At 39.9% G+C, this 27681-nt stretch overlaps 1 protein-coding gene and 1 long non-coding RNA gene across 2 annotated transcripts in view; both read left to right on the forward strand.

Annotated features, from left to right (window-relative positions):
- The window catches only part of LOC141127596 (uncharacterized), a 74666-nt gene extending 52314 nt beyond the window's left edge, over positions 1 to 22352 (forward strand). The window contains exons 3-6 of the mRNA XM_073614206.1: positions 304 to 385; positions 17135 to 17818; positions 19974 to 21528; positions 22208 to 22352. Coding sequence (XP_073470307.1) covers positions 304 to 385; positions 17135 to 17818; positions 19974 to 21528; positions 22208 to 22352 — 2466 coding nt within the window. The remainder of the gene's footprint in view (positions 1 to 303; positions 386 to 17134; positions 17819 to 19973; positions 21529 to 22207) is intronic.
- An 83-nt stretch (positions 22353 to 22435) lies between these two features.
- LOC141130024 (uncharacterized) lies at positions 22436 to 24987 on the forward strand. Its single transcript, XR_012241951.1, has 2 exons — positions 22436 to 22497; positions 24164 to 24987. It is a non-coding gene; the product is annotated as an uncharacterized lncRNA (long non-coding RNA).
- Positions 24988 to 27681: the final 2694 nt, after the last annotated feature.

A 27681-nucleotide genomic window follows, 5' to 3' on the forward strand; every position in this document is an offset into this window, starting at 1 on the left:
GATTGTTCCCTGCAAAAGAGCTACAAGCAGAAGACACCTGAAACTTGTCAGGTAAGCATTAAAAACAACATAATATTGCATAATATCGCCACCCTAATCAAATCACACTCTTTTCATTTTGGGCTATGGACTTTTGGATTCTCCGTTATACTGTCTAAAGACATGTTCAGCAAAACAGGTATAGCATGCAAGTGTATTTTTTTCACTAGAAATTTGCTATAAGGTGTACCTTAAAAAGCTCAGCTTAAACATGACATACAAATAATATTACTAAAATATTGTTCTCTTCTACGCATTGAATAGAATCCTATTAGGAACAGAATGAAGCTTGGAATTGGACTAGTGATTTTTGTCTTCTGCATCAAACAGAGCTTTTCCCAAACATGTATGTAAATCTTTGTTCTGTTATACTTTATATTTCTTTACTTTAGATTAATAGCACTTGCCACTTGTATTGCGCTTACCTCAGTTCTATTTAGGTTGTCCTAAACTACAGTGACTGCCTTGTCTTTATCTTTTGACTATTTGTTCAAGGATTGTTCTTTCTAATAGGTCATGGTTGAAATTATGAAACTCATGCAGAATAAAAAAAAGGCTTTCTGTAGTTTTTTTACGAAGTATATGGATCTATTCTTAAAATGTATTTATATTGCACAGCCATGTACATTTTACCTGTTCTATGTGCATTACACATAGAATTTCTGAGCAATGAACTTCATATGCATATCATACATTTTCCATCCAAGCAAGCCTTTAGTAACATTTATAGTAAGGCTACAAAAACATTTTTCTAGAATATTTTTAAAACTCACCAGTTGTCGATAATATTTTCAAGACTTCAACATACTAAAAAACAAAGCTTTGCTTTATGTTCAAGTTTTAACTTAAGCCGCGTACACACCTTCAGACTTTCCGACGGGAAATGTGTAATGACAGGCTGTTGGCGGTAAGTGCGACCGTGTGTATGCTCCATTGGACAATTGTTGTCGGATTTTCCGCGGACAAATGTTGGCTAGCAGGCTTTAAAATTTTCCGCGGACAAATTCGTGTTGTCGATTTTCCAAGCGTGTGTACACAAGTCCGTTGGACAAAAGTCCAAAGTACAAACACGCATGCTCGGAAGCAAGGACGAGCCAGAAGCGGTTGGTCTTGTAAACTGGCGTTCATAATGGAGAATTGACATTCGTGACGTGGCTAATTATGAAATCTCAAAAATGCAGCCCATATTCTCTTCTTCTTTAATGGGATAATCATGAAGCTGCTTTGCTGGTGTTACTGATGGAGTTATTACAAACAAATTTTCAAAGGCTTTTTTTTCTAGTGATATCAAGAATAATATTATTATGCTTTTTTTTGTATTTGGGCAAGTTACCATAACACCATTATCCCATAGTTTTTAAGATCAAAGATACAACTATGTTGGTGACCCTTGTCAATTTTACATTGTATTTTTTTTAAATGTAACTGCCTACTCCCAAACTGTCATTTGAAGTAAAACACATAGCCAAGTATTAGTCTCCACATTTTTTTAATTGTGCGTTAAAAAAAGAAAACAAATAAAATTAGACATGCTATCTGCCAATAGAACTTAACAAAAAAGTGCATTCTATGCATCCAAAAATATAGAAAATATACCAAATCAATCATTAGTCAACCAAAAAAATAATGTCAAAGCAATAACTCCAAGGCCAATAATAAAAAACACGTTATCTCCTCTGATTACGCAACATGTCTGGTTGACGAACGGCCATTCAGAAACGAACTGAAAAGCATGAAATGAAAAGTGCAAAATGAAAAGCGCAAATCAACACTCACCAAACTTCAACTAACATGAAATTAGCAGGAGCCCAAAGGGTGGCGCTAAAGAGCTGAAAAGCAACATAGTACGTCATAACGTTCGTAATTGTTGGCCAACAATTGTGTGGCCGTGTGTATGCAAGACAAGTTTGGGCCAACGCCCTTAGGACAAAAGTCCATGGTTTTGTTGGCCAACAATCAGATCGTGTGTATGAGGCTTAAGTGTTTGAATAGAAAGATGTCATTTCTAAACTGAATTGCAGCCTTAATATGGACAAACTGATCCACCAAATTAAAACGATCATTTAAATTGTTTAAATGTTAACTATAGTCACATTTTTTTAATGAATTTTGTCAATTTTTTTTTTCAACACTTTGTCATATTCGAGGAATTTCCATTCAGACAGTAGGGAAAAAGGAAATCAATCAAAAGTGAGGTAAATCCCCTCATTGACAGTTATCACCAGAAGTGACAGTCCCTGTTGGTAGAGTTCCCTATTTCTCTTATGTTGACAACTCAAAATTTGAAATTTTCCTCACTTTCAATCCTGGTGACAATTGTCCCCCCAGTACAAATAAAGTGAGTAAGTCGCCCAAGCAGGAACACCGACAGCAATAACAACCTGACAGAGGTTTTAACCCCTCATCATTCTATCTAAAAGAAAATTTTTTTTTGGCTCTAGTAAAACTTTAAGCCTGGGTCAGATACATACATGGATGAATCTGTAATCACCAATGTGCACAAATTAGGATCACAGCTTCTGCACTGTGGCTGCGAGTTGTAAACCAGTGAGTCTGCCTCACACTGATGATGTTCTTCTATGAGATAGCATGTGGCAGACCTATTCATTTGTCTCTATTTTGAAGATTGAGGCACAGGGCCCAAGTACAAGGGTGCAGCAGCCATTTTTCAGGGCGGCACATGTACTTATAGCTTCTTGTAATAGCGTCTTCTAATCAACCTATTTCTAAATATGTAAATTAATCAGAACTTGAGAAAGTTAATCCATTGGGGTGTAGGTCATTTTCTTTGCAAAACTGGTTCAGGAGATAACTTTGAGTAAATCATGCACCTGATGTGTTGCAAAGTTGGCTCCCAATCCACCACATTGCATGCAGTCATTCATCCTCCCTGTGATCATTTTTAGCTAGATATAACAGACTTTTTAGAAACCCTCCCAGGAACTGGTACATCAATCTGCATGATCCAGATTTGAGATTAAAACCAAATAATAAATGCCCTGCATATTTTTATAGATATGTTAAAAATGTAATTGGTATTTAGGAATTAGTTGACACAATTAATTTGTTGACATCGTGTGCTAAATTATAATAATAACTATTAATATTATTATTGTAAAATTTTGTTTTCTGAAGCTTTTGGAGCTTTTCATTGATAATGCATTTTTATTTATATATATATATATATATATATATATATATATATATATATATTATCAATCAAATTCTGTCAATCTGATTTTCTGGCATATTTTATAGTGATAGTAATTCGGATTAATAGAAATAGAATTCCATCTCAGTCAAGGAACTGCCAGTGCCAATTATAGAATACAATACATTTTACTTTATCATTTTGGGTCTATCAACCTAAAGTAATAAAGGTGCCTGAGGATAGTGTGAAAAAAATGCCTTGTACTTTTCTATTGTTGGCATGGTCCTGTACTGTCATTCATATTATTTTGTCAAGGATTTTCAGAAAGTTCCCAAATATAAATATGCAATCACAAAAAATGAAATGAAAAAGTAGAGTAGATGTAAGGTTAAAAAACTGTATTCGCACAAGGTTAATTTAAAGTACAGCTAAGGGAAAAACTTTTTTTTAGTTTTGGATGGAGTGGAGGGGGATTAGAACCCTTACCAGTTTTTATTGCTGTCCGTGCCCCTATTAGGGAGATTCACCCTCTCTATTTGCGCTGTTTAATATTATTGAAAGTGAAAGCAAAAGAAAATGCCAAATTTTGGGTTGTCCCCAGAAAAGTAATAGAGGAGAAATCTTCCAATGGGGTCACTAGTTCAGGGGACCTGGGGGTCCCCAAGAAATTCCCTTAATTTGCAGGGATTTCTTCTCACTTTCTGTTTAGCTATAGGACAGAAAGTGAAGAGGAATCTCCGCAATGGGAAACAGATAACAAAAAAAAATCTGACGGGTTATAACCCTCCCTTGATATGCAAAAGGCAATCAGCGCAAACTTAGGTTAAAGCGGAGTTCCACACAAAAATGGAACTTCCGCTTTTCGGAACCCTCCCCCCCCTCTGGTGTCACATTTGGCACCTTTCAGGGGGGAGGGGGGTGCAGATACCTGTCTAAGACAGGTATTTGCACCCACTTCCGGCATAGACTCCCATGGGAGTCTACGCCTCTTCCCGTCCCCACCGCGCTGTCTCCTGGGAACACACAGCTCCCAGGAGAGAGCGGGGACCACTTGGGACGCGCAGCGCGACTCGCGCATGCGCAGTAGGGAACCGGGAAGTGAAGCCGCAACGCTTCACTTCCTAATTCCCTTACCTAGGATGGCGGCGGCAGCTTCCGAGAACCGAGCGGGTTCTCGGCGTCGCCTGCCGACATCGCTGGACCCTGGGACAGGTAAGTGGCCATGTATTAAAAGTCAGCAGCTGGATTATTTGTAGCTGCTGGCTTTTAATATTTTTTTTTTTTGGCGGTGTGGGTGGACCCCCGCTTTAAGATGGTATATGCAAGCTGGACACTATAAGGATTCACCAACCTCTATAACAAATAAAAAACAGTAATGCTAGTGCAGCGCAAAAGGCAAGTAAAGGAAGAAAACAAAAGTCCATATGCTAAAACATATAATCAATTCCTCTTGATGGAGGGAGGCTGATCCATAACGCATCAATAATCGTGGATTAAAACATGGGAATGCGCTTACCAGAACAGGTGGACCTCTTCATTACAGGAGGTCATAAAAGCCTGGGTTATATATGGACTTGGTGAATGCTGTACAGCTAGGCTGGATCTCATCAGCGGTTGTCAGCCATTCAGATATCCCGGGATAAATCCATAAACTTCCTCTGCCGCCAAATCCATTAATGTTTTTTATAACCCTCCCTTACTTTATCCAAAATACAAATAAAAGTTTTTCCAGTTTAATTAGACTAGCTGCTACTGGCTAAACCATGACCTTAGTAAATAAAAACCAACACATAAAGTTCCACATATGTGGTTTATTTGTACCAAAGCTGTATTGCATTTTACCCTCTGCAGACGTACACCTCTCAAATGTGACAATAATGATAAGGTGAAGTTCACTCCTCTCATTCAGCAATGCATGCTCAAGAGCTAGAACAGTTTATTACATAGAAAACAAATTTAAAAATGTTGGCTGTACATAAGATACGCAGATATAGTTACACATCCAAACAGCAGATGGAAAAAATGGTCACTCTACAATAATGAGTGACTTATCCCGACATGTTTCGCCTGTTACGGCTTCCTCAGGGGATGCTTTTTTGTTAGATGTGATACAGCATAAAGCAAAATACAGTTAGAAACAGTACAAAATTAATGATACAATACAGTACAAAAGAATACATATGCCATTGATCACCCCATCCGATATCCATCGATCGCCCAAGAGGATGTATTACCTGCGACTCGATGTTAAGCCGGGTGGAAAAACAGACACTGGATGACATGCAAAGCAACTTGGGATCTGACTTGTCAGACCTCAAGTTGCCCCAAGTCGCAGGACATAAGAAATTCCATTGAAGTGAATGAGAGCTGTCTTAATGTACACTACTGAAGTTGCTCCGACTTCAGAAAAGGTTCCTATACTACTTCAAGGCGACTTCTAGGCAACTTGTACCCATAGATTTTAATGGAAGTTGCCTCCAAGTCAGATCTCCATCTATATTGAAGCGACTTTACAGGAAAAGAAATTAGTTTACCCAGGCAAACCCCTCCTTCCCAGAGAGCTGATTATTCTGTGATTGGCCACAGCCAAAGTCGCCTGTCCTGGAGGCAACTTTAAGTCGTGTTGTATATTGCTTAAAGTAGCACTGAAGTCGCCTCCAAATCGCCTTGCAAAGTCGCGCTGTAAGTCGTGTGAACCGGCACTAAAGGAGACCTTATCAGTGTGGTAAAAAAAATAAGTATGCAGCACCCTGTGAAATAAGCAGCCTAAAGCATATCTAAACAAAAAAAAAAAAAATATTGCAGCTCACAAGTCCGTAGATGAGGTAATTGTTAGTTTTCTTTTTTCAGGCTTTATCCATTTTAATTTCACCTGGAATCTTGTGCACAACGTACTTCCTGTCTTAATGGCTATGCTCCTTTACATTGCATTTGTGAAGGGAGTCATGGCTGCCACCCAGGCTGGGTTTCAAATGCTTTTGCCTTTTATCATCCCCATTACATGGGGGGGGGGGGTGATTAGTAGTTTACAGAAGAAAAACAGGATTATTTTATGCTTCCAGTTCAGCTCAAAGGACACGACAATGTATTTTTTGTACTTGCTGAAAAGCATGTTAAGCCTGAAAAGGAAACAAATGCAGCCACCACATATAAGGACTTGTATGCTGCAATATATTACAATTTTGTTCTGGGGTTTAGTTATTCTTTAAGCCTTTTGCTGCCAGTGCCAGAGCTGTTTGTGCATTTTTCACATGTTAGCATGCACACCGGAGGCTTGAAGATTGCTTAAAACCACCAAATATTTGATATTTTCTGAAAGCAGAAACCCTCATAGCACTTACAAATTTATGCACATGATATTAGTGCAAGTTATTTTAGTGCCCCCCCAACACAGTATATCATTTTTGGTAAAATATAAAAGATGAGATTTGCATCGAGTAAAGATTTCCTAAACCTATCCAGCCTTAAAATTATGCGCACCTGTGAAATGCAACAAACGTTAGTACCCAAAGTTGTCCATAGGCAATGCTTTAAAAACTTTTGAAATTCTTCTTTTTCATTGTCTGTTAATTTTTTTTATGTGATTTTGTTGTTATCACATAGGGGTTGACAAAGTCCTTATGTAATTACATAATGGACAAGAGAGATTCTCTTCAATGACACTTGTTTGATGGGGCTACATGACTGTTAAAATTGCGCAAAGAGAAGGCAGCACTTTCCTGGCAATTTATAGCCACCAAAAATAACATCGGAAAGCAGAGACTCAGCTTTCCACATTTACCCACTCTCCGCTGCTGGCAATGAAAGCCTTATGACATTGGCACCAAAGGTTTAATACTTAATTCTTCACTTTCTTGAAGAGTTCCGGGTACCCTACTATCTGACGTGTCAGACATGGTATGTCTAATAGTAACCCCCCCCCCCCACTGGGCACTGTGGTCTCTCCCACCATTTATTTTATTACAGTGAGGAAAATGCTATCCAACACATCTGGAAGTGTCAGATAATAGCAGCATCTAGAGTGATGAATATTAGGCAACTTCTTTCATAGGGTGCTGCATGCTTAATTTATTTTTAATGAAGTGACAGGGTCTCTTTAACACTCTGAAGTACAAACATACAATGGTAAGGCAGCTTAATGTCACTGCAGATTATTCTGTTAATTATAGGGGTTGATTTACTAAATGAGTAGAAATTTTCACTTGGAAAAGTTAATGCTCACTTAGTTTAATGAAAAACACAGTTAACACAGTGAAACTGTTCCAATTTCAATCATCAAAGAAGGAGAATCCACTATTATGGAGTCTGGTGTTTGCCTGCCAGCATCCCCAGTTTAGTAGAACAAAATAGATATAACCCCCATAGGAATCAGGATTTTATAGGCAAGCAACACACCAATATGTATAAAAGTTAACAATTTATTGAAAAAAATTTAAAACCAAAAAGCATTAATAAAAGAAAACATGATTGTTTTACATTAACATAAAAAATACTGGATTTGTGCAAGCAAAAATCCAGTATTTTTTTTTTTTTGGACAAAAGAAGGTTTATTTATAAAAAATGTGCTCCTCCTGCCAGAGGAAGGTGGACAAAATCGAGTCTAATATCATAGAAAAATGCTCACACGGCCAATCAGATTGAGAGGCAAGGAAGTCCAAGTGCGGAGCCTAGTCTCCATGTGAGTTATAATTGGAGTGATGTTAAGGGATTCATAAGTAGACAGATCTGCATTTATTTGGATCCCGAGATACTTAAATGTGGGCTGAATGACCAGTTTGGAGCAAGTTAGATATGTGTAATCGAGGTTAGGGTCAATGGGAAACGCAACAGATTTTTCCCAACCGGCCCGTAGCCCAGAGACCTTCCCGAATTCCTCCACGACCCCCATTAATAACACAAAGGACTGCTCTGAGCCATCTAGCTAAATTAATGTGTCCTCAGCATAGAGAGAGATCTTTTTCATTTGCTCACCATAGCATATGCTACCCACCGTCGCCGACTGTCGCACTGCCAGAGCAAGAGGCTCTATGGCCAGTGCAAACAGAAGCGGCGAGAGTGGGCACCCCTGTCTCATTCCCCTCTATAAAGAAAAAACATCAGATATGTCCTTGTTGGTGCATGCCCTGGCCCTAGGGTTAGTGTAGAGCAGGCAAACCCAATTGATGTAGTGAAGGCTAAAACCCATCTGATGCATGGTTTCCCAAAGGAAAGACCAGTTAACGGTGTCAAAAGCCCTCAGCACATCCAAGGATAACACAAGTCTGCTTTTTTGGTCAGTGGCTGCCCTGTGAACATGTAAATAAAGACACCGAATGTTATTGTATGTGCTCTTACCAGGCATGAACCTTGTTTGGTTCTGATGCACAAGGTGAAGAATAACCTTCTGCAGTCTTACAGCTAGGAGTTTGGCCAGCACTTTAACATCACTATTCGATAGGGAGATTGGAAGATAGGACCCGCATAATATTTTGTCTTTGTCAGTTTTGGGGAGTACAATGATCAAAGCTTCGCACATAGCGGCGGGAAGCTCCCCTTCCTCCAATGCAGCTTCAAACAGAGAATGTTGTTTTTTTGCAAGGTCTTCCACATAGTGCTTGTACCACTCTGTGGGTAGACCGTCTAACCCCGGAGTCTTGTTTGGAGGGCGAGAATATATGCCCTCTGTAATTTCTTCAATCGTTAGGGGTTTATCCAAAATAAGTCTGTGGGAGTCCTCCAATTTGGGAAATTGGATGGATTCAATGAAGCCTACCAACTCAAGCTCGGCAGGGGGCGTCGGAGCCGAGTATAAGTGTTCATAAAAGGACCTAAACGTCTGGTTAATGGTTGAAGGATCTGATGAGACTGATCCATCATGGAGTCTAATAGACATGTGCAATTTGTTTCGTTCCGAATTCGTTTTTTAACAAATTTTGACAAATTCATTCATTCAGAAATATCCGAATTAACAAAAGCCTGTTTAACTAATTTTTCCGAATATTCGTAAATTCGAATATTCGAAAATGTGTAAATTCGTACATTCGTACATTTGTAAATTTGTACACTTGTAAATTCGTACATTCGTACGTTCGTACATTCGTAAATTGGTGAATTCGTAAATTCGTACATTCGTACATTCGTAAATTTGTAAATTCGAAAATTCGGAAATCTGAAATAATAATTAACTAATAATAACTTAACTATTACTAACTATTAAATTATAGGTATTGTAATTTCGTTTCAAATTTGGCTGCTAGTGAATGTAACACATACAAATTTATCCGAAGTTACGAATTATCCGAAATAACTAATGCCGTATCCAAACAAATGGAACGTAATGAATTAATAATAATAAATAACAATAATAATAATAAAAACGTTTTATTATTATTATTTATCATTAATTTGTTCCGTTCCATTTGTTTAGATGCAGCATTTGTTATTTCGGATAATTCGTAACTTTGGATAAATTCGTATTTGTTACATTCACTAACAGGCAAATTTGAAAGGAAATTACAATACCTATAATTTAATAGTTAGTTACTATTTCAGATTTTCGAATTTTCGGGTTTTTGGATTTTCACACTTTGAATTTACAAATCTCTGAATTTTCTAATTTACAAATGTACAAATTTATGAACATGCGAATTTTCTAATTTACAAATTTACGAATGTATGAATGTTCGAATGTACGAATGTACGAATGTTCGAATGTACGAATGTTCAAATGCACAAATTTATTTATTTATTTATCATAACGAATGTCCAAACGAAAAAAAAAATAAACGAATGAAACGAAAACGAACAAATTTTTTTGGCAGTGCACATGTCTAGAGTCTAATTTGTGATATAGACCTATCAGTGTATGCTGCACGAGAAAGATATGCCAACAATTTGCCATTCTTTCCACTGTGTTCATGTAACCTAGCTAAAAACTAGTTGTTGTTTTTGAGTGGTATCCACCCTTTGGAGATCAAGGGCTTTATGTGCCCCCACCAATATCCAATGGGAATCTGGAGTGGGGAGTGCGGTATATTGGGCCCTAGCTGTTCTAAGGAGGACTCCAAAGTACGGAGGATAGCCTGGGTGGATTTCCAATGTTTGGCGATATTGTAGATGTAAGAGCCCCGCACAGTCGCCTTAAAGGCATCCCAAGTGGGGCTCATGGGGGAGGACCCCACATTGTCCCTCCAGTAATGGGACATATCCTGGTGTATGGGGTACTGCAGATTAGGAGTGGTTATCCAGAGTGGACTGAGCTTCCACAGCCAAAATGAGAGCCCATGCCTCAAGCAGTTCTACTTAAAGGGCAGAGTGGTCTGATATCGTTTGCGCTATATATGAGACTGCGAGAATAGATTGGCTAGATCCAATGTCACCAAGGCGTAATCTAGCCTGGAAAGAGCACGGTAGGTCTGGGATTGACACGAGTACACCCTAGCCAGGGTATTCCTCTGTCGCCATAGGTCAACATACCCAAAGGAAGCACTCCACTGACCAAACAACTTAGATTCATAGTGAAGAGGCTTCAAGCGGTCCAGACTTGCATCAAGCACCGAGTCAAACCCTTCAACGATGAGGGTTGCAATTTTTGGTAAGGTTAACAAGTGAAAACTTAATTCTGTGAAGACCGCAGCCGTAACAGGGGGGCTACATATACCACTACTAGTAGTAAAGGCACCGCATATACTGTACAGAGGAAAAATATATTGACCCTTTGGATCCAAAACAACCCTCTCACAGGAGAAGGGTAGTCCTTTGCGTATTAAAACTGACACACCCAGGGCATAGTTAGAATAGGTGGCATGATATCCGCACAGTACCCAATGTTTTATGAGAGCAAGGACCTTGGACCCCATTAAGTGTGTCTCCTGCAGGCACAGAATATGTGGTTTATGTACCTTGAGGAAATCAAACAACGAGGCCCTTTTAAACTTGGAATTTAACCCCCGCACATTCCAGGACATGCGTGTGACCTTAGACATGATGGCATAAGGAAAATTATATTAAACCTTAGAACATTAAGGGCTAGCAGCCCCTTGTACTGACCATAGGCCCCCACACAGCTGCAATCACACTGGGAGGAGGAGGCAAGGCAAAAGGGAATCACACACAAACATACAACACACATACCAGCAAACATATCAGCAAATACTTAAGCAATTTGAAAGGAGGACATTTGAAATAAATGCCTCTACCCGAGTTTGACCCCTGCCCGCCTCCAAAAAACAAGGAGCGAGCCTAAACCCCTAATAGCTAATAAAGAAAGGGGACTTGGCCTATACAGCCGAAGTGATCAAAAACAAAATAGAGCATTCACTGGGGTTTGAAAGAAATGCACCTGATATTGGACCCGCGATGTGGCAGGAAATAACATCGAGTATTGAATGGCTTTTCCTGCAGCAGCTGCTTGACATGTTGGTATTTGGCACTTGATGCACGAACGGCAGGGGAGTAATCAGGTAAGAGGGACACCATCGCGTTGTTGATCTTGAGGCTCCCTTTCAGGCAAGCAGCGTGTAGGATGGTGTCCCTGCCCCGGTAGTTTAGTAGATGGATAACCATGGTGCGGGGAGGATTACCTTCAGGGAGCAGTCTGCTAGAAACTCTATGGGCGCTTTCCAGGACAAAGCAGGAGGACAGGCAGTCTTTCCCAAATTCCTGGGTAAACCAGCATTCCAGGAAGGACACTGGGTCAGACCCCTCGACCCGCTCAGGGAGGCCCACCAGTCGCAGATTGTTTCTGCGCAGACAGCTTTCCAAATCGTCCACCTTATCTTCCAGTGATCTGATTTTGGTGCCACAGGTTTTAAGAGCAGGCATGACAGCGTGGGAAGTGTCCTCCAGATCACTAATGCGCCACTCCGTGTCAGAGACCCAATCCCGGATCTTGTGCATGTCCTAGCGCATTATTGTTACGTCTAGTTTAAGTTCTTCCACCTTGCCCATAAGATCTGAATGATTTACCTTGATAATTTTAAGAACATCCAGCAGAGTAGGCTCTTCTTCCATGCCATCCTCACTGGGGGAGGTCTGGGATAGTAGCGCTGGTGGAATGGCCCCAAGAGAGGGTGGTGGAGAGGGGTCCGGCTCTTCTCCAAACAATTCTGGCGTGGATGCAAGGGATACATGTGGAGCGGCGGCCATCTTGTCCAGAGCATGTGGTGAGATTCATTTTGGCCGGGGGCTGCTTCTTCTTGCGATTTCCCATCCACTAAATGCACAGAAGGGAGCAGGGGGCCTTCATCAAGCAGCCAGGTAGGAAATCAGCCGAGACACAAAGGCAGGTACATAGGATTAAGCAGAGGTGATCATGGAGCTGCTAAGAAAGTGTCAGCTCACATGCCGCGTTAGGCCACCCCCTTCCTGGTAAACATTTCACTTCACACTCTTCTTGGTTGTTAAGAAGTCAGCACCTACTGGCATCCCAATAACCAGTCATTCATCCTTGTCTGGCATATTCAGTTGTCAGTTGACAATTCCCAGCTGACAGGTGAATGTAAGTAAAAGGATAGTGTAAAAACAATTTCATCTTTCAAATCTGAGTTGGTTTTTAATCACTTGCCATTCACTAATAGTATATTTTTTGCTAGCAAAGGCAGCTGCAGGCACTGCAATGTACTGGTACATTACAGTGCAAATGCACAATGGTGCGATCCTATGACCATTGTGTCTGCTCGGCACCATGTACCATGCATGATTGGTCATAGCAATCACATTATTACAATGTAAACAAAACAGTCATGAATGGCTTTCATTCTTGACTATTTTGCTTAAAATTGGGATTCTGTGATTGCCCCACAGCTATCACATAGTACTTGGGCCAATCACAGCACCCTGTACCATGTGGTAAGCTGTAGCCAATCACGGATCACAATAGTAAGCAAGTTGTCATGATTTAAAACCATTCATGACAGGTAGAAATTATTGCTTATAACAGTGATCATCAGTGATAAAAAATCCCCGATTACCCCCCACAGTGGGAGACCCCTTCACTTTGTGTAGGAGATGTCATTTGGTGGTAGTCAAGCGACAGGTTTGGATGTGTGGGAGAGTGGCGCCATCAGCACGTTGCTTGTGCTGATATTAGTAATAGCACACGTCGATCAGCGGGTGCAGACGGCCATCCATTGGACGAGGAGGAAGGCTCTGTCTATATAAACAAAGCTCTGTCTATATAGACAAAACAGAGTGCTTTATTGTGAGCAGGGATATGCTGTTTTTCCTTTCCCTGCCAAAAGGGGGATAAAAATAAGCACATCCCTTAGTAAATCACCTTGCAGTGCACACATAAACACTGGTTAGTCACACATTTAACCCTTTGATCGCCCTAGATGTTTAACCCCTTCTCAGCCAGTGTCATTAGTACAGTGACGATGTATATTTTTAGCACTGATCACTGTATTAGTGTTACTTGTTCCTGTAAAGTGTCAGTTAGTGTCAGATTGTCCACTGCATTATCGCAGTCACACTACAAGTCGCTAATCACTGCCATTATTAGTATAAATAAATAAATAAAACTTCCAGTATATCTGCCATAGTTTGTAGACACTACAACTTTTGCGCAAACCAATCAATATACGCTTATTGGGGATTATTTTTTACCAAAAATATGTAGCAGAATACATATTGGCCTAAATTTGAGGAAATTTGATTTTTTTTCTATATATTTTTTTTAGATGTGTTTTATAGCAGGAAGTAAAAAATATTATTTTTTTCACAATTATTGCCCTTTTTTGTTTATATAAAAAAAACCCAGTGGTGCTTAACTACCACCAAAAGAAAGCTCTCTTTGTAAGAAAAATTATTTAAATTTAATTTATGTACAGCATTACATGACTGCATAATTGTCAGTTAAAATAACGCAGTGCCGTATAGCAAAACATGGCTTGGTCATGAAGGAGGTAAATCTTCCGGAGGTCAAGTGGTTAAAGTATTACTAAACCAACAACAGTAAAAATCAGTCTGTATATGCAGTAAAGCATGCTTGTTATACTCACTGTGGAGCCTAAGGGGTTAATCCTTCGCATTGTGTCAAAAGGCTGTTTGATCCTGTCTTCTCCGATCCTCCCCTTCTTCCACTGTCTCCAATCTATCTGCTGATAGAACAGAACCTTGGGGGCAGGCTGCACATACTCAGATAGGTATGTATTGCTAAAGAGTTTTTTTTTCTTGAAAGAGTACATGTGATCAGTACAGGGCCAATCAGCACCGTCCAGACAGAGGGTCGGGGTCCTGCAGCTTCAAAGGACAATCAGGGGAGAATGAAAACTCCTCCCACAAGCTTAAACCAGACACTGATAGAAGTCACAAGACTGCTCTAACTGCTAATTAGAAAAAAGTATTTAGCAGTTTATATTTATTAAAATAATTGCATTTCCATGTCCTGTGTCCTGTGGGAGACCAGATATAGTGAATGCAGGGTCCTGGGTTTAGTAACACTTTAAGTAGAAATTCTACAAGTTTCCTGGGCATGCGTTTTTTATTTGCTTTTTTATTTATGTTGTGGACATTTCAGACAACTGTAATTGAGTAGCACTTTTTTAAGCTTTCTATCAATGTTGGGAGTTTTGACACCCCTGGTCCAAAGATTACTGTGATCCTCCCTACATTACCCTTTATTCAGTTGTTGAAAATGTCCAACGCATGGTGTTCATCACAGACACTATTGTTTTTATAAATCAATATTAGCAATCTGTGTTAGCAATATGGCTAGCATCAGAGGTGTAATTAGAACCTTCAGAGCCCCAATGCAAGAAACCCCCTGACCAGGGCCCTTCCCACTGATCCCGGGGCCCTTTACTCCCATTGTGGGACCCTTTATTATGGTCCCACAGGGGCCAACTTCCTGCTGTCTTGTGGTTCCCCCACTGTGGCAGAATGCCAGAGCCCAGTCCAGCCCAGTTTGTGACCCTGGTAGTTCTGCCACTGGTGTCAATGGTATTTTATTTTTGTTGTTTTATTTTTGTATTTTTTTTCCCATTTATGTTTTTTATTATTTTTATAATTAAATTATTATTATCTTTTACGTATTTTTTAGGACCCCCATTGGGGGGGCTTTGGTAAAATATCAGGGGTCTAAACCAGACCCCAGCTATGAATAAATAAGAAAAAAAAGCATCGATGAGTACCGATCACTGACTCTATTCATTAAGACAAGGAAAGGGCCAGTAAAGTACATATTTACTGACTCCTTCCCCACTCCCCCATCCTGACAGACACAGCAGCAGGCGGGAGGTGGGAGAGGGAAACCCAGCAGTGCTGCGGGGGGGGGGGCAAGGGGGGCCAGGGAAGCACACAGGAGCCCAGGAAAGCAGGACAGAGATAGGGAGGTGTCGGGACCAGCATGTGGAGGAACTGATACCCTCCACTGAATGTCTGCGGGAGAAGGAGGAGGAGAAGCAGGCATAAAGCAGCTACATGGAGGGGCCCCCTGGAGCATGGGGTCAGGTCGCAATGGCGACCCCTGCAACTCCTGTACATATGCCCCTAGCTAGCATTATGTAACAGTCAGTGTAACACTGACTCTCTAGAGAGTTTCTGAGTTGGGTTTTCCTGACGCTTCCAGTGGTGCCCTGTCCAGTTTGGACAATACCAAAGTTCACACAACATCTACCACCAATGTCAAACACTGACACTTGCAATGTCAAGGCATGATAGATATCAATACAACTATCAATTCTCTTTAAAAGAGAACTCTGTGAGAGGTAGCAAATAGTATGGCATATCTACCACATTAAGGCCCTAAACCGCTTGCCAGTAGACAACCAATGTACAATCATGCTCTCTCAGGGACCCCTAAATCTTTATGAAGAGCTCACTTTCAAAGTGAGAACATTTATATTCCATGGTAATGGAATGGGCATAGTGATCCTAAACTAACACTGTTAGTGGCATTCAGATCCTCAGAATAGCAACATGTTGGAAAAATATAAAATTGGCCAGAGGCCTCTCACCACTGGTGATGGGTAAGTGTCCTCCAATCAGAAGTCCATTTCTGGGAGGGCCAGGTGAGAAGTCACACAATACTCTGGGGCTCCTCTCTCAAGCCTGCCCCATCTCCCTCTATGGAAATTGCAGTCCTTGTCCCTGGCACGCCATTGTGGATCTCTCTCAGTGCAGATGCCTGGGTCTCTGTATTTAGCAGTACAGCAGGCAAATCTCTCCCTCTATAAAGCACAGCAGCACAAGGCTGCCTCTCCTGGTTGCAGTTTCACAGCACAGTTCTCTAGGTTCCACTGCTCACACCACACAGCAAATGCGTCTCTGACCCTGCAAATCTTTCTGGTGCCTAGTGGGAACACAAATGACCTTTGTGAGGTGCAGGAGGCTGGCTCTTGGTCCTAGCAAACAGGACACTCCTTTACCCTGCACATACAGCTTTCAAGTGTGGGCTCCCCTCACAGTCAATCTAGCGGGTAAGGCTAAAATCCAGCCCCAGAAAGACAGCCAATCCCAGTCCTCCCCAATCTCCAACAAAATGCCAACCACCCTACCTGTACGAAGGACACATCTTCCTCTCTTCTGGTGCTGTTGCAGAACTAAAGTCCAAGGAAGCTGGCGGGGCTACATGAGGAACACTTTAATGTGCAATAATTTGAGCTTGTGCAAAGTTATTGCTCAGCAGCACGTTGTTATTGATTTTTCAGTATGTTTGGCTCTATGCCTCACAACAGTTACCTTAAACAAGTTTTTTTTTTTTTTTAGAATTTCTTGTAGTTTTTTTTGCCTAGAAATCATGGCAGTAACAGAATTGTCAGCCTGATGTGGGAACTCCTTCGGTTAGCCATTAGGTCACACTTTAATTTTTTTGTTGTGATTTGATTATTTTTTTTTATATGTTTTATTTGTCTACTTCGATACAAACATCTATTTCACTGGATTTAAAAGTAAGAATCAAAAGTAAATACAAATCTGCAATACAGTAGATGTTATCTAATATGGGATATCTTTTTTTCTTTACAGCTGCCACAAAATGCAGTTATTGCAACAGTAAAGCTGAGTGCACAAAAACGGATGATTATGTAACATGCGCATGCAGTTCTGGATATGTTGGAAATGGTTTTAACTGTACACCTATGGTGTATTGTAATGATACCTGCTGCCTGCCAGGATACACCTGGAGTAACAAGACAAAAATGTGTGTGGATATTAATGAATGCCAGACCAATATAGACATATGTGCCAGTAACTGCATTAATAAAAATGGCATCTACCTGTGTACTTACAAAGCAAATGTTCCTTGCCCAACCAATCCTTGTGAGGATGGAAAGGACTGTGTAAAAATTGATGGAAAGTTACAATGTGTTGATCCATGTAGTTCTTCTAAAACCTTAAATGCAACCATCAGACTGTACACGATTAATACCACTGGGATAATCCAGACTGATCGCTATAACTATGGGTGGTTTAAATATACAGATGGTTTTAGAATGAGAGAATTAAATGCTGGATACCTGAAATGTGGATCTCTTGAACCTTTTTCTCTTGGCGTGACACATAAAAATATTTCACAAAAAATAACAACGGTTCCTCTTCTGATTAATTCAAAAACCCCAACCCAGGGCCCGAACATTCAAGCAAAAGATTGCGGAGGATTCTATGCTTACAAGTTTACAGGAAGCTCACAGTATACGGTCTATTGTACAGGTGAGTGGTTTGCTATAAAAAAACCAAAAAAAAAACCTTTCCAAAATGCGGTCTTGTGCACATACATGCGTTTAAAAATGCACTTTAAACATATTATGAAAGACTTTTGAGTACTATGACTAAAAGTGACTTTTGCAGGGTACAGTAGACTGGTGTCTTTAGCAGAGTTCACGCTCCATTGCATAGTGTAGCCTAGATGCAGCCAGTTATAATCCATCTTTTTTTTTTTTGTTTCTTTTTTTGCATCAGAAAGGTATGACAAAAGCAGGCCATAGAATTTACAATGCATTTTTACATGAGTTTGTGATGCATTTTCCAACTATAAAAACAAATATACTTTATCAAAGTGCCAATTGCTGGTCAATGACGACAATGTACAAACTTGCCATAATGTGATCCATGTTTCTTAACAGAACCTGAAAGAATGCATTCTCATATTGACATTTTCTTGCTTTAGCATCTAATACCTGCACAAGCCAAACCATAATTAGGTAGTAGTAATTAAAGTGTTAGTTCACCCAGTATTTTTATATGAGTTCTTGATAGACACTGATGTCATTCTCATTTCTTAAAGCCCTTAAAACCCAACCCACCCCAGAACAAGTCAGCTCTTTTCCTTCATGTGTCCTCCTCAAAGTTTTCTAGCAATACTGTATTTTATGGAAAATCTGGGTTCTTCGCTTAAGGCTAATCAATATGTGTTTAGTATGAGAAGATGAGTAATATATTTGGAATCCAGGATGAGGACATTTCTCTACAATGATCCTGTACTCATGCAGGGCAAGGCAGCAGAATCACTTGTTTGGTAATATTCCCAGTTGTACATGTTTATCTTCCCTTTGTTTGCTGCGAGTGGAGAGAAATACCCAAGGAAGAAATACCTATTACTTCCAAATATGGGAAGCATGTGGCTCAATCATTTTCCTCCTACAAGGCTGCGCAGGTACTTGGCCGCTCAGACATCCAACGTTGTTATGTAGGGATGGGGGCAGAGTTATCAGACCTCCGTAAGCTCCAAGTCACACTTTATAGCTTACAAAATGTTTCCTTTCTTTATTTCGGGTGGCCAAGTGGAGTAGCTAGGGTAGAGGAGGAAGAGGGGTAGGTAAATGTATGCAACTGGGGAGAAGGACAGTTATTTAAAAGCAAATCTGTTGCTCTGCCCTACATAGGGAAATCAATTATTTATTTTAATAAGTTAGATTGCAATGACATCAACAAAAACTTTAGATATAAGTTGCTGTGTGTTCTCAGTCTCTAAAGTATGTGTGTAGAGTTAAAGCAATATGTAGACTACTATTGTCATTGGATTAGCCAAGTAGTTAGGATTTTCCAGATAGTAAACATTTACAACCTCCAGAATTCCTCAGTAAAGGTTCCCTTAAAGGGATATTTTCATTGAAAAAATATTGTGACTGCCATTGTTGGCCCTCTTTTGAAGATGCTAGCTGCCTAGCTGTGTCTGACTTTAATACATTTGATTCACTGACTCAGAACAAGTATGTCTTCAATAAGTGTTATGCCGTGTACATACGAGCAGACTTTCGAGGGACTGAACTCCGAAGGACTTTTCGACGGACTTTCGATGGAGTTCCAACTAAACGGACTTGCCTACACACGATCACACCAAAGTCCGACGGATTCAAACGTGATGACGTACGACCGGGCTAGAATAAGGAAGTTCATAGCCAGTAGCCAATAGCTGCCCTTGCATCCCTTTTTGTCCATCGGACTAGCATACAGACGAACAGATTTTTCGACCGGACTCGAGTACGTCGGAAAGATTTGAAACATGTTCTATTTCTAAAGTCCGTCTGATTTTTCGACAGCAAAGGTCCGATGAAGCCCACACACGATCGAATTGTCCCGCGGATTCGTTCCGTCGGACCTTTGCTGTCAAAGTCCGCTCATGTGTACACGGCATTAGAATTCCTGATCTTTATACCTTTTCCAGGCCAGAGACCCTTTGAAACCAGTGCATGAAAATGGCAGCCAGAGAACTAATATTCCTAAAAAAGAGGTCCGCAGTGGCAGCCCCAACATACTATACTTAGGGGTTAATTACTAGGATATGCTGAACTATCAAGTGAAGTCAAATTACAAGTATTTACTGCATTGCTTATGTTAAACAAGTAACATTTTTTTTCTGTTTCAGAACCAGTACCTGCTACAACAACCACAACTCCAACCACAACTCCAACCACAACTCCAACCACAACCCCAACCACAACCCCAACCACAACCCCAACCACAACTCCAATCACAACTCCAACCACAACCCCAACCACAACCCCAACCACAACCCCAACCACAACTCCAACCACAATTCCAACCACAATCCCAACCACAATTCCAACCACAATTCCAACCACAATTGAAACCACAATTGAAACCACAATTGAACCCACCACAATTCCAACCACAATTCCAACCACAATTGAAACCACAATTCCAACCACAATTCCAACCACAATTCCAACCACAATTCCAACCACAATTGAAACCACAATTGAAACCACAATTCCAACCACAATTGAAACTACAATTGAAACCACAATTCCAACCACAATTCCAACCACAATTCCAACCACAATTGAAACCACAATTCCAACCACAATTCCAACCACAATTCCAACCACAATTGAAACCACAATTCCAACCACAATTCCAACCACAATTCAAACCACAATTCAAACCACAATTCAAACCACAATTCAAACCACAATTCCAACCACAATTGAACCCACCACAATTCCAACCACAATTCCAACCACAATTGAAACCACAATTCCAACCACAATTCCAACCACAATTGAAACCACAATTGAAACCACAATTCCAACCACAATTCCAACCACAATTGAAACCACAATTCCAACCACAATTCCAACCACAATTCCAACCACAATTGAAACCACAATTCCAACCACAATTCCAACCACAATTGAAACCACAATTCCAACCACAATTGAAACCACAATTCCAACCACAATTCCAACCACAATTGAAACCATAATTCCAACCACTATTGAAACCACAATTCCAACCACAATTCCAACCACAATTGAAACTACAATTGAAACCACAATTCCAACCACAATTCCAACCACAATTGAAACCACAATTCCAACCACAATTGAAACCACAATTCCAACCACAATTGAAACCACAATTGATACAACAATTCCAACCACAATTCCAACCACAATTCCAACCACAATTGAAACCACAATTGAACCCACAATTGAACCCACAATTGAACCCACAATTCCAACCACAATTCCAACCACAATTCCAACCACAATTGAAACCACAATTGAAACCACAATTCCAACCACAATTGAAACCACAATTCCAACCACAATTGAAACCACAATTCCAACCACAACTTCCACACCTGAGGCATCCTCAACCCTTCATAGCACCTCACCCACAACAAGTGCTCCTACTAGTGACACACAAACTACCCCTATATCACCTGACGCCCCTCAAAACATCAAACTAACAATATCTATCTTTAGCAACTCTGGGCTTATAAAGTTTCTATACATTCCTCTATATAATTCCTCTAGTAATACACCTCTTCGTGTGGTTCTGGAAGCACAAGACAGCCATTCGAGAAAGCATGTCATACTGGTTAATTCCTGGTTTGCCTTTGGAAATGGCACATCTGAAGACCAAACTTTCCTCGACAACTATAAAATCAAAAAGTAGGTTGCATACTGCAACATTATATACTGAGGTAGAGGCATGCCATAAGCCATCTATATATTTATTACAAAATGAGTCATTGGCATAGTATTAAGGATTGTAATAGAACTGGGACCAACCTAAGAACTAAAATTCTGAGCGATTTTGTTAACTCTTGAAGAAGTTTGCTTTCCCCTAGGAAAACAGTTAAACTACTTATAATCTAATTTTTCATTTTTAGAGCACAGCTGTCTGTCTTTAAGCTAAGTAGCAGTAGAGGAGATGTGCAGTGAATACAATGGAGGTGTATAGCAAACCAGAGAAAGTCCAAATTAGAGTTTACACAATGAAAATGCCAAAATAGATGGCGTTTCTATTTCCTAATTAACTCTATTAGAAGGACAACTAAAAATCAAATTTTACCAACATCTACTGTATGCACATCCTGCACTTGGCCACAATGCATTGCTAAGGCCAGTATTATCTATAAAATTTATGATCTGGTACCACAGGCTGAATCAAGTAAAGCATGGTTACACACAAAAGACTACTTTTGTGCTTTATATACTGGAGCTGCTTTTCTCCCCTGGCTGCCATTAGTTCAGTGTCATATACATTTTTCTTGACTTGACTAAATAAAGTGTTCTCATTTTCGCAATGACATCACAGTTTACCTTTTAACCTGTTCCTTTTTGACAGCTGCCTGCTGGAGAACAATGCTTGTTTCCAAGAAATTCCTAAAACTGATCCACCCCCTTTCAGGGCATTCACAAATTCAAATAATGGAGCTTCTGGTAGCAGTTGTCAGAGCAAGGCAAGTAAAACAGGATTAGATGATACGTAGCACTGCACCATTATCCTAATAAGAATCATGTTTTCCCTACTGTATTTAAGATTCTTATGAAATACTCTTTTTATCTGTTTTTCAGTGCCAAGATGGCAAACATTGGATCTGTAATTAAGTAACTATTACACACATGGCTTTACAAGTAAGTTCCAACATATTCTTCAGAGCTCCTGCAAAAATACGCACAGGGAGCACACAATCTGACAGCGACATAGATAGATGATAGATAGAAAAGTAGATAGATAGAAGGTAACATGTTCTTTTCAATCAGGTATTATTAAAGTGATTGTAAATGATTACCTTGTAAAACAGCCCATTCAGTGGCTTCTCCCTCCCACCCCCCTCTTATACTTACCTGAGCCTGATATCGATCCAGCGATGTGCATGAGTGCAGCTGCTCTGCTGGCTCTCTCCCTCCTAATTGGCTCAGGCACAGCAGTGGGAGCCATTGGCTCCTGCTGCTGTCAATCACAGCCAGATAGGAGGGAGCGGGTCAATGGACACACAGAGCAGGGCTCGGGAGCGAGCATGCACAAATGCCCCCAGAGCAAGCAGCTTGCTATGGGGGCACTCAGCTGGGGGGGGGGGGGAGCGCAGAGTGCTGGCAGTGGGGACCTGAGAAGTTGCAGTTGCTGTGTACGTTTGTTATTTTTTTCTCCTTTAGTGTTACTTTAGTATCACTTTAACCTCTTCCTGCAGATGCTACGCATATATGCGGCCCTATGTAAAAGAGGAAGAGTAAAAGAGAAAGAGGTTTACTCTTAGCTGGAGCTTCCTTCCCTTTCTGCTTCCTTCCTCTTGGTCTACGCAGAGCGGTCACAAATCTGAGGACAGCAGTCGCAGGTGGTCCCGTACATTTCTTTACTGTACCCCCAATTACCATGGACCAGTGACATTCTATGGATCACCTTTTATTTCCATCTCCTCAATTACAGCAGTCACGTGACCCAAATGCCCGCCTCCACCTCCCGCTATTTAGAAGCTCTTAGCAGATTTCAGACCAGAATATATGCTGATGTGAAATGGTATTTTTACATTTTCAAATATAAATATTCGAAGGGTTAAAGATTGCCAAATATCAGCACGGATACAAACACAAATTATTGCATTTGTGTGAGTGATTATTGCAGCAACAGCTTGTGTTTTTTTTAAGCTTTAATAGGCATTTCATGTTTAGCTTGTTATTTTGGCTAGAGATCTGCTTTAAATGCTAAAACAGATGTTTGCATACTTATTCTCATGGCCCCTTCCCCAGAATTTTTGAAAGCTTGTAGGCAGCTTATAAGCCTATTTGTACGCTTTCAGTAACAGCGACTGAAGTTTAGATGTAAAGCTAAAGTTTAAACAGATCTCTACAGCTTTAGTCACATCACTTACCTGCAATGAAGTATGCCCTATATTGTACAGGCAGCTAGATGCTGGATCAGCATTTTTTTTAGATATAAGGAGATGAGGTACATGACTGGCAAAACAACAATTATAGGCATTCAATAACAGTGAATGAAATTCAGGCTTAACATGTTGTCATCAGAACAATAGGTAAGAAAAAATCCTCCAATGGAGACACCTGTTTCTGTGACAATTCTCTAAAATGGGAATTCCATTCATTTTGGAGAGATTTCTTCTCATTTCCTGTTGAGTCTCTAGGACAGGAAGTAAAAGAATATTCCCCAAGCTGAACACAGACAGCAAGAGATAACTTGGTAGGAGTTTTGTCTAAAACAAAAAACAAAAAATGAATGCATTTAGTATTATTAGTATTGTGATCAAACATTTCACTCTTAACAGTTTTCTCTTTATTCCTCCAGGTGATCTGTCTAATAAACTCTTAAGGAGATATTAGGCAAGCTTACAGGAAAATTAAATGAATACAATAAATTAAATAATTGCTATAACACCTGTTTGGGACTTTTTGCATATATATTAAGTATTGACATGATTGTATTCATGTTATACATTTATGTAAATTGTATGTCATTTATGTTATTATTTATTCCCATTTGACTTTGTAATTCCTTGATTTCTATTTAAATTGCTTGTGATTGTTCATTTTATTTACCGTGTAATTCTATTAGCCATAGATGGAACTATCTATCTATCTGTAGCCATTTCTGCTCTCACAATTGGCTTCTGTTGAACAGGAAATGTTGAAAAATTGTCATTCATTGTCGGAATACAATAGCATAGCGGGTAGGATTCCTTCATCCACCCCGTTTGTGTGGATAAGGGAATCTGTTGTTTTTTTAGTTATTTTTGATCATTATTATCTGTGGGCACGTGATGAACTATTGGCATAGAGATGTGCTTTTGGTAAAATTCAGGAGAACACAGTATTTTCCCAAGGCTTTTTTTGTAACCAAAGCATAGCTGTATAACCTTTGATGGTTTAAAATGACAGTACAATAAATGTAATAGGGGTTGCATAGTTGAAATCAAGTACTACCAATCAAATATATTTGGGGTTCTTATTTTTAATCATTTGATTGCTTATGTATACAAGCATGATTTAAGAGATACTGTACATTGTTTACAAGCCCTTATGTACCGATATCAATTGATTGAAAATGTTGATATCTGCATATAACTGTGAGGTTTAGTAAAAAAAAAGGAAATAAAGTTCTTTATCATTTAATTCATGTGTATATTTTAATGCTATTCATTAAGTTTGCCACCATATTTTACACTGATTGTTATCTGCAGACCAAAATCCTAGTCGGAGCAGAAGGAAGTAAAGGGAGCTCCTTCATTCTCCTCTTTAATCTTAATAAAAGTAAAACCTTTTCTAAGAGACAAAAGTTTGTTAGAGTGTGGGCCTAATAGAGAGGGAAACCCATGTTCCACACACTCCACACCCAGGGGACATCAGCCCGGCATAAATTAGAAAAGGAAAAGTATTGTAGAAGATGGGCTTTTAAATAGTAGTCTCCATGGTTGAGATAAAACATATACTGTATGTACACCAATCATAATTATAAAGATAAAAAAGTTTCTTTATTGATACCTAGTGTGATATGATATCACATGCCTTGACTGGGATCTGCCACAGATCTCTTACAAGTCACGTGATATGATATCTGTTACTTTTGTGATATGTTCTCTACATATATTTGGGTTTTGGGTGTCCTTTTTGCCTCTTTTTTTTTAACACTAGATGTATCAATAAATAAACTTTGATGAAAGATAGTGAGGTGCTGTTAATTTAAAGTAGTCTGATTCCTATATATAAAATGCAGTCCTGTGCTATTTAGTGATAATAGATGTGTTCCCGTTTCTAAACAATTGTGCAATGGTTGATCAGCCTAATTGACCACTACCATTAATAAACATAAAATCATAAACAATTCTTAAAATTAAAGTGACTTCAGTGCATAAATAATCCAAAATTCATATGTGTCAGGTCTGGACAGCTGGTGATTATCACAGTGTTAAAGGGTGCTTTGTAGTGCAAACAGCCAAAATCTCTCTTAAAAATAGTAGATCAACCCAACTTGGTAACTGGTGCTTAACATTCAAATTTAAAGTGATAATAGTACTTAAAAATTCAACGTTCCAATTCTGATTTTTTTTAATGAGATCCCTTCAAGACTGCCTATGCTGATGCTGAGTGACTATCCTGTTATGCTGAGTCACAATCCTCTTCCTCCTCAATTTTCATGCTGATAGCTTGTAAGAACATTTTTGGTTCTGGGTAACGCCACCAGTGGCCAAGGCCCAATTTCTCTGCCCCTGTTTAACAGGGGCGTATAATTACAATTTTTGATGCAATACTTTGCAGCAGGGCTCATTCCTGCGCTCCAACTATAGCATTTGTGAGGGGTTGCAGTGTTGGGGCACCAGTGCCTAAGGCCCAATTTTCCTGCCCCTGTTCAACAGGGACATGTAATTACAATTCTTGATCTAATATTTCACAGCAGGGCCCATTCCTGCGCCCACCAAGAGTAACTGTGAGGGCTTACAGTGTTGTGGCACCAGCACCACCACCACCAAAGACCCAATTTTTCTGCCCATGTTCATCAGGTGGATGTAATTACAATTCTTGATAAAATATTTCACAGCAGGGCCCATTAAAGCGCCCACCAAGAGTAACTGTGAGGACTTACAGTGTTGTGGCACCAGCACCACCACCACCAAAGGCCCAATTTTTGTACCACTGTTCAACAATGGCATGTAATTACAATTCTTGATCTAATTATTCATAGCAGGGCCCGTTCCTGCGCCCACCAAGAGTAACTGTGAGGGCTTACAGTGTTGTGGCAACACCAACACCTAAGGCCCCAATTTCTGCAGAGTATATAGGGCAGGCCCCTACTTTCAAACATCCAACTTACAAACGACTCCTACTTGCAAATGGAAGGAGACAACAGGAAGTGAGATGAAATCTACCCCTAGGAAGGGAAATTCTCTCCTGTAAGAGTTAATATGGGAAAAATGTGTCTCCTCTTCACTGATGCTTTATCACCAATCCTTATTTCACTAAGAACCCCAAATTTTCAAAAAATATTTGTCATTGGGACAGAAAGTGAGGTGAAATCTTCTGGAGAGGTGCACAAACAGCAAAACAAATGTTACAGGGGTGATAACCCTTCCCTATGTTTTCCAAAAAGCTTAAAAATAGATTTTTTGGCTGGAGCTACACTTTAAAAATGTACCAGTTCAAAATTACAAACAGATTCTACTTAACAACAAACCTAAAGTCCCTGTCTTGTTTGCACTGCCTGTATACTGCTGTTCAGAGTATATAGGGCCTGGGGGCCCCAAGCCTTTCCTTTTTTTAATGTGGGTGCGGGGGTTCCCCTTAATATCCATACAAGACCCAAAGGACCTGGTAATGGACTGGGGGGTGGGGGGTTTTCATTCATATTGCCAGGACCCGACATTACATTAAAGCCGCAAGCAGTTTTAAATGACTTTTATTCCTTTAAAAATGTCATTTTGTGCAGGGACTGTTCTAAGCACGGGAAACATTCACCACTTTACAGGCATACTATAGACACCCCCCAGGTATGATATTTAAAGGAATATTTTACTTTTTTTTTCACTTTAAGCCTCATTAAAATCACTGCTCCTGAAAAAACGGCCATTTTAAAAAATTTTTTGCATTGATACATGTCCCTTGGGGCAGGACCCGGGTCCCCAAACCCTTTTTAGGACAATAACTTGCATATTAGCCTTTAAAATTAGCACTTTTGATTTTGAACGTTTGAGTCCCATAGACTTTAATGGGGTTCTAAAGTTTGTGCAAACTTTTGGTCCGTTCGCAGGTTCTGGTGTGAACCGAAGCGGGGGGTGTTCGGCTCATCCCTAGTGACCACAAACCTAAAATCTT

Source organism: Aquarana catesbeiana, linkage group LG02 (assembly GCF_042186555.1).
Source record: "Aquarana catesbeiana isolate 2022-GZ linkage group LG02, ASM4218655v1, whole genome shotgun sequence".
Taxonomy (NCBI): Eukaryota; Metazoa; Chordata; class Amphibia; order Anura; family Ranidae; genus Aquarana; species Aquarana catesbeiana.